The sequence below is a fragment of the Ornithorhynchus anatinus genome, chromosome X1, assembly GCF_004115215.2.
Source record: "Ornithorhynchus anatinus isolate Pmale09 chromosome X1, mOrnAna1.pri.v4, whole genome shotgun sequence".
Classification (NCBI taxonomy): Eukaryota; Metazoa; Chordata; class Mammalia; order Monotremata; family Ornithorhynchidae; genus Ornithorhynchus; species Ornithorhynchus anatinus.
In genome coordinates this window covers 35708327-35724117 of record NC_041749.1, presented here as the reverse complement: position 1 = coordinate 35724117, position 15791 = coordinate 35708327, and the positions used below count along the sequence as shown (strand labels likewise).

The window sequence follows — 15791 nt, the reverse complement described above, 5'->3', positions numbered from 1 at the left end:
TTAGCCCCCATTCTTGCAAACGAGGTAACTGAGGCACACAGAAGTGAAGTGACTTGCCCACAGTCACACAGCTGCCAAGTGGCAGAGCTGGGATTCGAACCCATGACCTCTGGCTCCCAAGCCTGTGCTCTTTCCACTGAGCCACGCTGCTTCTCACCCTGCACTGAGTCACACCGATAATGGGCCCAAGGCAAAGGGGGCCACTCGATCCATCCCCCCGCCTTCGAGCGGGCCCCCGGCAGCGAAGCCTCTTATTTGGGAAGCGCTTGGGTTGGGGACTGAGGGGGTGTCCCTCACCGCCATCCAGCCGAGGTGGTTCCAGAGCAAACCCCCATCTTAGGTCCCCGTCCCGGAGAAGGCCGACGCCTAGACCGGCCATTTTCCGGGAGACGTAAGTGTTAACCGCATCCTCCGGTGGCAAAGCAATCTTCTCCCTTAAATAAAACCGTGGATAAAGAGCCAGACACGTGGCTTTAACCCCCGCTCCCCCCACCACCAATGCGATAAATGACAAAGGGCATTGCCGTTCCCATAGCAACGGGCCCGGGCCCATCTGTTCGGGAAAATTCTCTCCGTCTGATTGCGAGGCTCCTGGCTCCTTTGTCCAGGAAGGGGCAGCTCCCCAACGGGCTGGCCAACGGTGAGCCGAGGCAGGGGCAGAACAAACCGATCCCTCCAGGCCCAGCTGGGGGATCACCCCCTAGCACCCCGGGAGATGTAGGTTCATTCAGTTTTTCATAACTGTTTGCATAAATAATAATAATGACATTTGTTAAGCTCTTACTACGGGCCAGGCACTGTACTAAGTGCTGGGGCGGATACAAGTAAACCAGGTCGGACACAGTCCCTTTCCCGCACAGGGCTCACGGTCTTAATCCCCATTTTACAGATGAGGTCACTGAGGCACAGAGAAGCGAAATGACTTGCCCAGGGCCACGCAGCAGACAAGTGGCGGAGCCGGGATGAGAACCCGTGCCCTTCGGACTTTCGGGCCCGTGCTCTATCCACTCCTCCTTGCTGCTTCCGTGCAAAGCACCGTCCTAAGCGCTTGGGAGAGTACAGTAAAACAAAGAACAGACACATGCGCTGCTCAAAATGGGCTTACAGGCTAGAGGAGAAGGCTGGTTGCCCCAGCTGCTTTTGCCCCGAGTAACCGGCGACATTCCTCTCGGGCTCTCCAGCCCGTCCGCTTCGCTCACGGTCCCCTGGGCGATATCTCCAGAGGGAAGTTCCCTCCCCTTCCCGATTCTGCTGCCCCTCCCCCAAATCCCTCTGTCCCCATGGGTCCCGGTCACCGGTCATGCCTGCAGCTTCCTCGAACCGGCCAAAGGGGAGATCCCAGTTGCTGCTGACCCACCCCATTGCAACGGGGTCCCTAACGTGCTGGGCTGGGCAATTCCCCCGGCACGACGACTCAGAGCGGCCGCCAGCCACTCCGGGCCCAGATCTGGGTGGGTGGGGGCTTGGGGTGGGGGTTCGCGAGCCCCGGTGCCCTCTGAGAGGAGGCGAGATATCTTTCTGCAGAGACGAGAGCGTGGCCCGGTGAGAGCCAGCCAGGTGATGCAGGTGGAGCGGATTTGCAGGCCTGGTTCGGGGTCCGGACTTCTCGTCAGCCGGTGGCAGGGGCCGTGCTGCCTAATCAATTTGGAGAGTACCTTTCCACTCTCTGACCTCTCACACCCTGCCCCCGGCCTGGAAACCCCCTTCCCCTTCAGATCTTCACAGCCCTCCCCTAGGAAGTCTTCCCTGACTCATTCCCACCTTCCTGATCTAGTCCATCCCGGCTGCCGTCCTTAGCACTTGAGTATCGATCGATTTACGCAGACCAGTTATTTAATTTTTCCACATTTACTATCAACCGTCTCTATATTTTTCTTCCCGTTACATATTTACTATCAACTGTCTCTATATTTTTCTTCCTGTTCTCTTTATATGAATTTAATGACATCCACATGCTTCCTCCACTAGATTGTAAATCCCTGTAGGCCAGAACCAGGTCACTTACTCTTCTTCTTCACAGGCTTCTCCCAGGTGCCTCGTGTGGAGGATGGCACTCTTGAAAAAACTATTGAATGACTCAGTGTTTCAACTTCAGCTTTCGTAAATCTCAATCATATGCTATCACGCTTTGTATTTCCACAATATGTGGCTGAATCTCCACGTTCTGTGCTTTCCCTTTGTCTCTAGGTCTGTCTGTCGCACGCCGGTATGAGCCAACTTGCGTCTTGCAATCTTATTGTCGTTTCTCGGCAGGCTGTAGTCGGTCCCCGAGCCTGCGGATCTGTCAGTCTGTGGGTTCCCCCAGCTATCTCAGACACCTCTCAGCTGCACATTATGCAGGCCGGAAAACATAAGCACAAATAGCGGGCCTGGTTTTTCGTGAACAATAAAGCAAGATGTCTGACCTGAGCCAGACGCCTCACTGCCCCTGTGAACGGAATCAATGGGACAAGTTCAATTCAGAAAAGCAGCGTGGCTTTGCTGTAAGAACACTGGCCTCAGCGTCAGTTCTCATCGCAATTTCACCCCTAGCCAGCTGTGCAACCTTGACTTCTCTGTGCCTCAGTTTTCTCATCTGTAAAACGGGGAAGATTAAATACCTGTTCTCCCTTTTCCTTAGGCTATGAGCCCCACGTGGGGCTGTGACCGATCTGACTCTGTTGTGTCTAACCCAGTGCTTGGCACACAGTAAGCGTTTAACGAATACCACGGTTAATTCATCCACGAAAGTCAGGGGCAGCGGAGATACCTCGGACTCACCAATTTGACTCTTTTGGCTTCCTGAAAGTCACAAACCACAGTTTTTATTTTGCATATTTGTCCCTATCTTTTATGCTGTTTTAGTGTCAGTGTTTCTTCACTCTTGTGTTTGACTCCAGGCCCCTCTCCTCCCTTTTAATAATAATAATAATAATAATAATGTTGGTATTTGTTAAGCGCTTACTATGTGCAGAGCACTGTTCTAAGCTCTGGGGTAGATACAGGGTAATCAGGTTGTCCCACGTGAGGCTCACAGTCTTAATCCCCATTTTACAGATGAGGTAACTGAGGCCCAGACAAGTGACTTACCCACAGTCACACAGCTGACAAGTGGCAGATCCAGGATTCGAACCCATGACCTCTGACTCCCAAGCCCGTGCTCTTTCCACTGCCCTATGAAGCCAGGGATGATGTTGAATCCCAACCTGTGTACACTTGCCCTGTGCTTAGTAGAGTCCTCTGCACATATTAAGCATTTAACAAAAACTATTATTAGTACTACTACGACTAGTTCTGGGCCTCATTACTCTGGTCAATCCCTTTTACTTTCCTTGCATCCAACCTCATTACCCTGTCTCTACTCCAGCGATAAGTAGAGTGCTCAGCATACAGTAAGCACTTAGCAAATATCATTATTATTATGGCTATCATTATTATTTTCATTCCCTTGGTTCCAAAGCAATTCCTCTTTGTATCACAGGAGCTTCCTGCCCAAGTAATAATAACGATAATGATGGTGTTATGTGTCAGGCATTGTACTAAGGACCGGGGTGGATACAAACAAATTGAGTTGGACACAGTCCCCGTCCCTTGTGGGGCTCACAGTTTCAAGCCCCATCTTACAGATGAGGTAACTGAGGCACAGAGAAGTGAAGTGACTTGCCTAAGGTCACCCAGCAGACAAGTGGTGGCGCTGGGATTGGAACCCAAGACCTTCTGACTCCCAGGCCCATGCTCTATCCACTAAGCCATGCCGTACTCTTTCCAGCAGTAAATGCCGTCCTGCAAGGTGAAAGATCTTGTTGGTAGGTTATCCACGGTTAGTTCTCTCACCCCACCTCACCATCTCTGCTGCTGTATCCTCCACCTACTTGTCCCTGCCCCTCACTTCCAGATCAGTCTCCTCCACCGGCAAAAAATAATAACAATAACAATAATGCTGACATTTGTTAAGCGCTTACTATGTGCCGAGCACTGTTCTAAGCGCTGGGGTAGATACAGGGTAATCCGATTGTCCCACGAGAGGCTTACAGTCTTAATCCCCATTTTACAGATGAGGGAACTGAGGCAACGAGAAGTTAAGTGACTTGCCCACAGTCACACAGCTGACAAGTGGCAGAGTCGGAATTCGAACCCATGACCTCTGACTCCCAAACCCGGGCTCTTTCCACTGAGCCACGCAGCCCTTAAAGGAGCAGCAGGAAACAGAAGGAAGAATCCGAGAATCTGAAAATTAATAGGATACCAGAAGTTGTTGTGTTTTTTGGGGGGAGGTGCTTGGTATTTGCTAAGCACTCATATGCCAGGCACTGTACTAAACGCTGGGGTAGGTACAAGTTTTTCAGGTTGGACACAGTCCACGTCCTACATGGGTCTCACAGTCTTAATCTCCATTTTACAGATAAGGTAAATGAAGCACAGAGAAGTCAAGTGACTTGCCCAAGGTCACCCAGCAGATGAGTGGAGGAGCTGGGACTAGAATCCAATTCCTTCTGACTCCCAGAGAAGCAGCGTGGCTCAGTAGAAAAAACACGGGCTTTGGAGTCAGAGATCATGGGATCGAATCCCGGCTCGGCCACTTGTCAGCCGTGTGACTTTGGGCAAGTCACTTCACTTCTCTGTGCCTCAGTTACCTCATCTGTAAATGGGGATTAAGACCGTGAGCCCCACGTGGGACAACCTGATTCCCTCGTGTCTACCCCGGCGCTTAGAACAGTGCTCTGCACATAGTAAGCGCTTAACAGATACCAACATTGTTATCCACTAGACCATGCTGGCCTTCTGGGATCACTCTGCTTCTGGAGGGTCGGGAGAGTTTATCCATCCGGTCATGCCCCAGCCCCAGTCAAGTGACTGTATCTCACACCCCGCCCTTCCCCACCCTCTCACCCCCAGGACACGGGAGGGCAAAGCAAGAAGAAATAAGAGCTCGGCGAAAGCATGGGGAGGGAAGGGATCTATAACTGCGGGGTGAGGAGGAAGGAGCCGAGGGAGAGTTGAGGCCATGGCAGTGGGGAGAGGGAAGGCCGGGAGGAGGCAGCGGGGGATGGACTGGGAGGGACGGTAGCAGCAGAGGGGCACGTTTTTGAGGAGAGAAGCCTGAGATGGGGAGGGAAAAGCAGTTGAGAAGTGGCCCTGGGGGGAGGGGGACAGAGAGGGGTGATGAGGGGAGGCTTAAGGGGTGGGAAAAGGCCATAAGAGGGTGTGGGGAAAACCCAAAGAGGAAGGAAGCCAAGGCTGTGGCAGCCTGGGGGGAGGGGGGGCCGGTCAGGGCTGAGTGAACAGTCTAGGGTGGAGAGGGGGCGACGACCACAGCTGCCAGTCTATAGGGCTCTCCCAGACAGTCTGGACTGCGATGCCGGGCGTGAGAACCTTCAGCCACGCAACGTCTTCAGCCACTTGAATTTCCTGGCTTTATTCCCTCACTTATTCTGTGCCCAGTCTCACCCCCAGCCTCTAGCTCCAGCCCCGGCAAAAGGGGATGCAGCACAGCGGCCGGAGCACACTCTTTGCGTGTATGAGGTCCTCGTTTGATCCCCTGGCTTCTCCACAGTCTTCTCCCCCGCTACACTGTAGGCTCGTTGTGGGAAGGGAATGAGTCTGTTTAGTATTATCGTGTTCTCTCCCAAGTGCTTAGTACAGTGCTCTGCACAAAGCGAGTGCTCAATAAATACGATTGACTGACACGCAGTCCCTAGCCCTCAGCCAAACCTTCTCCCAGCCTCTAGCCCCCCAACCCCTTAGCCCCTATCTTTCAACCTCCAGGCCTCAGCCCAACCTCCAGCCGAAACCTTAGCACATCCCCTACCCTCCCCCCAATCCCTCAGTCCCTAGCATCCAACCCCCAACCTTCAGCCCACCCACCAGCCCAAACCTTAGCCCCAACCCGTAGCCCAACCCCCAGCCCGCTCCCCAGCTCCCCAACCCGACCCCTGGCAGCGTTACATTCAGACTCGACCTCTCCCCGTAGCTCCCCCGAAGCGACAGACAAATCCAGGCAGGTGGTCCGGTGCTCTCGGACACATCCGGCTTTATTGTTCCTGCCGGAGAAGGGCAAGAATAACACCAAGATACTTCAGTCTCTTCTACCTACTGACAAAAACACAGCACACAATTAGCGGGTTTGGTGGTTGGCTGGGGGGCCTTTCCTTGTACAGTCCCAGCGCAGCATGGATTTGCAGGTGGATCGTGGCGGGAAGGAAAGCAGGCAGCAGGCTGGAAGCTAGAGTTTCAGCTACATTATTCTTTCCAGACCGCTGATGGGCAGAACATGCTGACTGCAAGGCAAGGCTGTGACTCTCCCCTTTCCTCTTGCTCCCTAACCCCTGGTCTTTCCCCATGGCCCCCTCAGTGGACGTGTCAAGTTTTCCGCCCTTGCTCGGTGTCTGGGATAGGTTCTCCTGAGCTCTCCCTGGGGAGGAGTCCTGACCCCAGAGTAGAGCTCCTCTCCGGCAGGGAACCTTCAGAGTCCATACCTAGGTGCCCTCTGGATCCTGCACCCCTCGATCCCAGTGGGATTTGTGCGGTCAACCCCGCTCTTGGTTGGAGCCCCATCCCCTTCCCCACCTCGGAAGCCAGCAAACCCCCAGGGGCCTCCTGAGGCTTCCAAAACTTCAGCTGCTAAACCCTCCTCCATCCTCAGTCTGAATCTCTCTCTCCCAGTCCCCTCTCCTGTGAGTTTGTGGGGCGATGAATCTGGGCGGCCAGGATTACCAGTGGCGTCCCCCAGGGCTGCAGAGCGGAGGGCTTTCCCTGCCCGCCAATCCTATTCTGCCATGAGTCCTCCCCCACCCACCCCTGCAAAGCCCCCCCGCCCCCCACCCCTCCCCGCCTCCGGTGGCCCGGAGTTGGCGGGGTAGTCCCAGTTTTCCTAGCAAACATCAAGCAATGATTTAAAAAATATCTTTACATCGTAACGACCAACATCGAACATGCCTTTGTACAAGAGCTGGACTCGGTTACAAATCGACAAGAACAATGCACAAAAGTAAATAGATTGAAAATAACTCCTGTACTTTAGTTTGGGCTTTTACTTTTGTGTCGCCCGGCGAGGGCGGCGCCACCTGGGAAGTGGCGCTCTGCTTTTCCGACGGGGCCGTCCCGCGGTGCGGGGGTAAGGGGACGGGGAGACGGGGGTCGGGGGTGCGGATCTAGTGGTCCTCTGCCTTAGTCGCGCGGGCCGCGTGGCTGACGGTTCCCGAGGAGAGCCAGGGCGAGAGGGCGCGGGCGCCGGTCTGCTTGGCCAGGCTGTAGTGGCTGATGACGGTGTAGAGCCGGCTCCGGGAGCTGGAGCCCTGAGCTGTCGAATAGGCCGCCAGGGAGGCTGGGATACAGCGCTTCTGCTGGGAAACGGAAGACCCCGACGGAGAGTCAGCGACATTTCATTTCTACTAATGTCTGTCACCCCCTCTAGACCGTAAACCCGTTGTGGGAAGGGAATGTCTCTGGTAACTGTTATATCGTACTCTCCCAAGCGCTTAATACAGCGCCCTGCACACAGTAAGTGTTCAGTAAACGTGGTTGACTGACTGACCGAGACTCCCCCAAATTTCAGAATCTCCTTCCGCCCCCGAACCGCCCGGCCTACAGAAAAGAACACGCGGCTGGGAGTCGGAAGACCTGGGTTCTAATTCCGGCTTTGCCGCTTATCTGATGTGTGACCTTGGGCAAGTTACTGAAGTTCTCTGGGCCTCTGTTACCTCATCTGTAAAATGGGGATTAAGACCGGGAGCCCCACGTGGGACATGGACTGTGTCCAGCCTGATTAGCTTGTTATCTTCCTCAGTGCTTAGTACAGTACCTGGCACATAGTAAGAGCTGAACAAATACCATTTTTTTAAAAAATGACTGCCCCCCGGACATCTTCAGGTCATGACGGTACTGTGACTCTGTGCAGTTTTCAGTCCAAAAGGAAGCAGAGGGAATAGAGGGTGGAGAGCTGGAAGAAATGTGACTTCTCTTTATGGTATTTGTTAAGAACTTACTGTGTGCCAGGGACTGTTCTAAGCCTTGGGGTAGGTACAAAGCTAATCAGGTAGGATACAGTCCATGTCCCACAGGAAGCTCACAGTCTTAATCCTCATTTTATAAACTGAGAGAACTGAGGCCCAGAGGAGTGAAGTGGCTTGCCCAAGGTCACACAGCAGACAATTGGCAGAGCCAGGATTAGAACCCAGGCCCTTCTGACTCCCAGTCGTATGATCTTTCCACCAGGCCACACTGCTTCTCAATTTGCCGCTTGGGTATCTTGCAATTGTTCATTCTCCCCACATATTAACATTTCAAGGATCGTCCTCGTCCAGTCAACCGCTTTCGACTGAATGAAAACGCAGTTGAGGTTGTGTGCTCCCTTTCAGTTAGATTCCCTGGGTCTCTAGGCCTGTTCCCCCTCTAACGGCAGTCCGTTACCTTATAAACGAATCCATCTGGGCAACTGTGCTCGTAAGTGAAGGCTTTGTACACCACCAGGAACACTATGCAGGCGAGGAAGGCCAGAGCCAGACTGATGAGAATGGTAACCTACAAAAGAAGGGAATATTAGTCCTCTTGGGGGCAAATGGGCCACCTCAGGAACACACACTCAAACACACTTACCTACACATACGTTTTGCTCAGTTCACACTCCAGTTTGGCCAGAGAGTTGGAACTTCATTAACCTTTAAAAATGAAAGAACCTCAGAACTGAAATAACTCTGCTTCTTCATGACTTCCAGGTCAGAGGCAGGACATGGGCAAGGGATTGGAGGTGAGGCAGGAGAGGTCGAGGCACAGCGAGAAGGTTAGCATTAGAGGAGTGAAGTGTGTGGACTGGATTGTAGAAGGAGAGAAGTGAGGTGAGGTAGGAGGGGGTGAGGTGTTGGAGGGCTTTAAAGTCAATGGTGAGGAGCCACGCTGGAGACGTGTGGGGGAAAGTGCTCGAGGCCCGGGTTCTGTGGGCAGAGGTAAGGCCCAAGACAAGAGACCAAGATCGGGGATTGGCCTCAGAGACCCCCAAACAGTCCTCCAGGCCCCGCTCCAACCTTGGGCCAGTCCCTTTTCTAGCTCAAAATGGGGACCCTCACACAGCGTTGTGATGATAGCTTCGGCACTAGAATCCTCGCTGGGGGGGGGTTGTACTCAATCTACTGGGGGCAGCAAGCTCGTGGTGGGCAGGAAATGTGTCTGTTTATTGTTATATTGTACTCTCCCAAGCGCTTAGTACAGTGCTCTGCACACAGTAAGCACTCAATAAATACTATTGACCGACAAACTGAGCCTCCTGGGGTATGGCACTTAACTAGGCACTCCGGGAAGAAAAAAGAAGTAAAGGAGGTGGGTCCTCAACTCGAAGGGCTTAGGGCGAATAATAATAATAATAGAGGTATTTGCTAAGCACTTACTATGTGTCAAGCACTGTGCTAAGGCCTTGGGTAGATACAAGATAATCAGGTCGCACATGGGACCCCCAGTCTAAGTAGGAGAGAGAACGAGTACTGACTGAATCCCCATTTGGCATACGAGGGAATCGAGGCACTGAAAAGTGAAGTGACTTGCCCACGGTCACACAGCAGGCAAGTGGCAGAGCTGGGAACCCGGGTCCCAGCTCTTTCTACTAGAGCATGCTGCTTCAAGATGGGGAGACAGCGGGTGTAAGTTGCCTAATATAGCAGAGTTAAAAATGAGAGAGTAGATATAAAAATCACAGAGTGGCAAAGGGAAGGACGCAGTGAGAGATGAAAGGAGAAATCCACAAATGCTGAGGTGACTGAGAGGACAGTGCGAGTAGGCAGCAGGAGGGAATCAGGAGGGGAAGCCTCCTAGAAGATTTGACTTTTAGAAGAAGGTTGAGGGAGCAAAGGGATTTGGTTTGGGGAAGTTAAGCGGATAGTAGCAGTAAAAGCATTTTTATTTTACGATATGAATTAAGCACTTATTATGTGCCGTAGTACTAAGCGGTCCATGTCCCACGTGGGGCTCACAGTCTCAATCCCCTTTTACAGATGAGGTAACTGAGGCACGGAGATGTGAAGTGAATTGCCCAAGGTCACCCAGCAGACAAGTGGCAGAGCTGGGATTAGAACCCAGGTCGTTCTGACTCCCAGACCCGTGTTCCATCCACTAGGCCATGCTACTTCTCATTTGTTGAGCCCCCACTAGATGCAGTGCACTGTACTAAGCACTTGGGAAGGACAAAACAACGGTACAAGGTTTTAAATGAAGAGGTAGAAGCAGTGGTGATGTTGCTCCCAGGATTAGTAGTAATGATGTCAGTATTTGTTAAGCGCTTACTATGTGCCGAGCACTGTTCTAAGCGCTGGGGTAGATACAGGGTAATCAGTTTGTCCCACGTGAGGCTCACAGTCTTAAACCCCATTTTACAGATGAGGTAACTGAGGCCCAGGGACGTTAAATGACTTGCCCAAAGTCACACAGCTGACAGGTGGCGGAGCCGGGATTAGAATCCATGACCTATGACTCCTAAAACCGTGCTCTTTCTACTGAGCCATGCTATGCCATCCCACACCCAGCTGGGTGATGCCAAGGGGGAAGCTACAGAAACCCTCCTAATCTATCCATCCATCCATCAATCAACCAATGTCAATCCTACACCGAAAGGAACTAAGATTTGTTCATTCATTCATTCAATAGTATTTATTGAGCGCTTACTACGTGCACAGCACTGTACTAAGCGCTTGGAATGAACAAGTCGGCAACAGATAGAGACAGTCCCTGCCGTTTGACGGGCTTACAGTCTAATCGGGGAAGAACAATGGCAATAAAATTTGTCCCAGACTGAGAAGAAGGGAGGAGAAAGTTGGAGGGGGGGGGAGGGGGAGTTTGGAGGAGATGGGAATTTGGTGGCACAGGAGAAGAGGAGGAAGGATAAAGGGGTAGGTGTAACAGGAGATTTGGATGAGGAGGGTGTGAGCTCCTGTCAGGAGCAGCAGCAGGTCCTGAGGCCGGTCTCATGTTGGGCGGTGACATGCACGGTCAGTCCACGGAGGAGGAGTCTGGGATTTAGGAAGCCCAGAGGAAGTAGTGGGGAGAGACAAGAGGGTTGCCCTCACCGACTCCTTTCCAGACAGTTCCTGGCTTCTGACATGGGCCTGGGTCCTACTGGGACCCCCAGACCCTATTACATTTCAACAAGCCAAGTGGTCTGGCTGACGCTGCATAATATACCCTTGTTCTGGGGTGACGTGGTCAAAAAGCAGCATGGCCTGATGGATAGAGCACGGGCCCGGGAGGCAGAAGGACCTGGGTTCTAACCCCGGCTCGCCCATTTCTCTGCTCTGTGAGATTGGGCAAGTCACTCAACTTCTCTATGCCTCAGTTACTTCATCTGGAAAATGGGAATTAAAACTTTGAGCCCCATGTGAGACAAGGACCGTGTCCAACCTGATTGGATCGCATCCACCCTAGAGCTTAGTACAGAGCCTGACATAGTAAACGCATAACAAATCAAATTGTGCATTCCAAGCGCTTAGTACAGTGCTCTGCATATATTAGCGCTCAATAAATACTATTGAATGAATTTAAAAAGATGGCAAAGCCTCAAGGAACTAGAAATATTATCCTCCCACATCCCCTGAACACACACACACACACACATACATCCTCAAACACACATACACATACGTTTTGCTCGGTTCACACTCCAGTTTGGCCAGACAGTTGGAACTTCATTAACATTTAAAAATGAAAGAATCTCAGAACAGAAATAACTCTGCCTCTTCATGACTTCCATAAACCCTGGAAGCCTCAAAGCAATATAAACACACACCTAGGGGAAATAAAAATTTGGTGAGAAGATAAAACTTAGATCCGCGGCAGACATTAATCTTTCATAAGTGGCAGCTGTGCTGAAGAGAAAAGAAAAAGGATTAATACTTTCCCAGCTGGCCCTACGGGCCGACCAAAGTGAGTCAAGGAAAAACTGCAATGTGACCAGATAGCTGATGCTTGGAATTCTGACCAAAGCAGTGGAGGGGTTCCTCCGCACGATACTCTCCCCGTTCCCTCTTCCCCAGTGTAAATCCTCTAAATCTTCAATGTAAACTTCAGGGACTTTAAAAATCTACATCACTTTCGCTGACTAAAAAGATTCAATTTCCCCATGAAACTGGAGGGGGAGAAATAGAGGATGATGAAGGGAAAGATGGACAATTCCAAAAAGGGTCCAGCTGCATAGACCAAGAGCTGAAAAATGGATATGGCCAGGGTCATGGTGGAGCAAGAGATAGGCCCGAAGGTAATGGCAAGAATTAGGGCAAAGATTTCAGACCTTTTCTATCGATCCCAACGTCTTCACGAGGCTGAATCCAAAACATCTCTGGGATTCTCAGATACGCGTATCCCCAAGAAGACTATCTAATGCTGAGGGAGTCGCCGAGAAGGATAAACCAGCACCCCAAATTGTCTTTCAAATCCCAGAGATTTCACCCTCACCATCTGTCTTTCATTCAACCTCGTGATTCAGGTTCACTTCCATTTAGACCCATCCAGATGCCCTGCGTTAAAGCTGTCCCTGTCTACAATGCTTCTGGTACCTTTAACTGACAAAAAAACTAGGTTCTGAATGAAAATGAGTTAAAAACAGCAAAACACCTTAGTGGGGTTTGATCTGTCTGAATTCAGATATCAAGTCTGAGCTGTGGGATCTGTGGTTTTTGACACAGATACTCACCCCACCCTCCAGTCCCAGAGCACTTATGTACATATCTTTAAGTTATATATTATCAATTATTTATGCATACTAATGACTGTCTCCCCCTCTAGACTGTAAGTTTGTTAAGGACAGGGAATGTGTCTGCTAATTCTGTTGTATTATACTCTCCCAAGTTTTTAGTACAGTGCTCTGCACAAAGTAAGAACTCAATAAATACCATTGATTGATTGGTTTTAGTAGAATAGTAGTCCCTCTCACTTCGATCATGAGTATTTTCTATGAGGATGGAGAATAGGACTACGTTTAGGACAGTGTACTCATTGGGTGCTCAATAAATACCATTAATCAACTGATTTTAGCAGATTATTCCCTCTCACTTCAGCCATGAGTATTTTCCATGAGGATGGACAATAGGTCTATGCTTAGTACAGTGTACTCATTGGGTGCTCAATAAATACCATTATCACCATTTCTACCACCAAATGAACAGAAAATCCCTCTCTAGGGCTAGTTGCCTCAGAAGATATCCTGGTGCTTCAGAGATTCACCCATCGCTCCGGGGTTTGACACTCTCTCAGAGGGCTCTCCAACATTTGAGGCTTTATCAGTAGGAATCCAAGGAAGAGGTCATCCGGAGATGAAAATACCATCGAAAAGATTTGGTGAGATGGGGAAGTTTTGGGCTACTTAACACCTATCTGGGGTGACACTTGTAGCATGAATGGGCAAACTGGCTTGCTGCACGCAAGAAAATCAACTGTAGGTTCGCGGGAGGATCAATATGTGAAGCCTGACCCAGAAGTAAGACAACTTAAGGAAAGCACCAGCTCCCAACAGAGCCTGAGAAGCTCAGCCGGAAGATTTATCATTCATTCAATTCATTCAGTTGTATTTATTGAGCTCTTATTGTGTACAACAAAAAACAGACACATTCCATGCCCACAACCAGCTTACAGTCTAGAGGAGTGACCATAAAGGAAGTAAGTGAGGTTAAAAATACTTTTTAAGAGTTTATAATTACCTTGCTCGTCAATCATCCTCCCCCCGCCACTGCTCTTCCATTCATATCTTTCAACTTTGTTGCTTCTCCTCCCTACAGTTCCTTTTAATGTCTGACTACCAGGCTAGATCATAAGCTCCCTGCTTGCAGGGACTGTATCGGCTTACTGTATTGTACTCTACAGAGAGTAATTACTCAATAAATACTATTGATTGATTAGTTCAGAGTGGCACAGATGTCCATTAGGGAAAAAAAAAAGGCCAAATCTCCATGTTTTACTGGGGGAAAGTTTTCAGCCTCATTTTCCATGAAGCAAAAGAGAGTTTATAAGGGTAATTTTTGTCACTTTGATGTGGATGAGCAGAGGTCCACCTGATAAGGTTCACATTAATCCAGTCTTAATCCCCATTTTACAGATGAGGTAACTGAGGCACATAAGTTAAGTGTCTTGCCCAAGGTCACACAGCAAATAAGTGGTAAAGCCAGTATTAAAACCCAGGTCCCCTGACTCCCAGGGCTTTGCTCTCTCCTCTAGACCACACTGCTTTTCATTAGATATTTAAGAAGTTAGATATCTTCTCATTTAAAGTAAAACAGCTCCTACGTTTAGAGAAGCAAGTATATTCCCTTGGGACTCTCAGCCCTCTAAGCTCAGCAGGAACAAGGAGCAGTAAATCAGTAGCGATTCCAAACAGTTTGTTCAACAATAAAATTCCACATGCAGAAACTAGATGGCCAATTATATTAGCTGGGATCCATCCTGGAAATAGCATTTCTAGTGGTTGTTTCAGGGCCAAAGCAAATGCTCTGGGTAGACTCACAAGTTGCCAGCTGTGGCCTGCACGGCATGTTTCTGGTCTCTTACAAAAGCTTCTGCTGCTCAAGCCTGTCCAGTTCCTGAGAAGCCCTGACTGAGTTTTCAAAAGACAATTTGCTTCGAGGTGCTTGAAATTCTGCATTCTGTAAATTACATTCCTCTCGGATTAATTAGGCATCATTTCATTCCTTTCTATGATAATTAGAGCTTTTGAAAATCTCTTCCCTGCTACTAAAATGGCAGATTTTCATTGCAGGTCTAAAACAGCAGCAAGTACACCTACTTCAAATTGTGCTGGGGCTTGAAAAATGATACCATTGTCAGTGAGGCTTTTATCAGCCGGGGCAGGCTTGGCAGATAAGACCAGTGTGTCACTGACAATCCCTTCCAAACTTAGGTGCAGAAAGATTGTCTCTCCCTGCACCTTACATTGATGCTCCACAGGGTTTGATGCTATTTTCATTTCCCCCCACTTCATGCCACAAAACTTCCCCAATCTATTTCTCAGACATTTGGCATTTATTGAGTGCTTATTGTGTACAGAGCACTGCACTAAGCGCTTGGGAGATTATGCCACTCGTCTGCTGTGTGACCTTGGGCAAATCGCTTCACTTCTCTGCACCTCAGTTACCACATCTGTAAAATGGGGATTGACACCGTGAGTCCCGCGTGGGACAGGGACTGTGTCCAACCTCATTTGCTTGTATCCACCCCAGCGCTTAGTAAAGCGCCTGCTACATAGTAAGCACTTAAAAAATACCATAATCACTATTATTATTATTATTATTACGATTCAGCCAAATGGTCGACTCTGCCCCGGTTGGTGTTACCCAGAGCTTGAAAACGCTTTGCAGACAGATGCATTTTTCCTCATGGCTCACCTTGTCTGGAACCACTAGCGCTCAAGGAAACAAAGGTTTTGCTTCTACAGGGGCTTAGCCTTGAGGTTATTTTTGTCTGACGAGCCCTGGTTGGAGCAATCAATCAATGGAATTTATTGAGAGCTTATTATGTGCTGAACTAAGAGCCTGTGAGAGTATAATGTAACCGAATTAGGAGTTAGGTTCCCTACCCATAATGAACTTACAGTCTAGAGCAGTATAATAATAACGATGATGATGGAATTTGTCATGCACTTACTATGCATCGAGCATTCCAAGCACTGGGGGAGATACAAGTCAATCTGTTTGGATACAGTCGCTGTCCCTCACAGAGCTCACCGTCTAAGTATGTGAGAGGACAAGTTCCGAATCCCCATTTTACAGATGAAGAAACTGAAGCGCAGAGAAGTGAAGTGACTTGCCTAAAGTCACACAGTAGGCAATTTGCAAAATCGGCATTAGAAC

General features: G+C 49.8%; 1 protein-coding gene and 1 long non-coding RNA gene across 5 annotated transcripts in view; one reads left to right on the top strand and one right to left on the bottom strand.

The window, feature by feature from the left end:
- Positions 1-568: 568 nt before the first annotated feature.
- Positions 569-2406, top strand: LOC120638068. The gene is made up of 2 exons (XR_005659532.1): positions 569-717; positions 2188-2406. It is a non-coding gene; the product is annotated as an uncharacterized LOC120638068 (long non-coding RNA).
- A 4462-nt stretch (positions 2407-6868) lies between these two features.
- NSG2 (neuronal vesicle trafficking associated 2) overlaps positions 6869-15791 on the bottom strand; it is a 28496-nt gene continuing 19573 nt past the window's right edge. For 3 of the 4 annotated variants that reach the window (XM_007660317.3, XM_001519637.4, XM_007660316.3), the window contains exons 4-5: positions 8389-8499; positions 6869-7322 (exon numbers count right to left, since the gene is read on the bottom strand). In XM_007660317.3, the coding sequence (XP_007658507.1) occupies positions 7131-7322; positions 8389-8499 (303 nt within the window). In that variant the 3' untranslated portion in view covers positions 6869-7130. The remainder of the gene's footprint in view (positions 7323-8388; positions 8500-15791) is intronic. The other variant, XM_007660320.3, reaches the window with a different exon arrangement.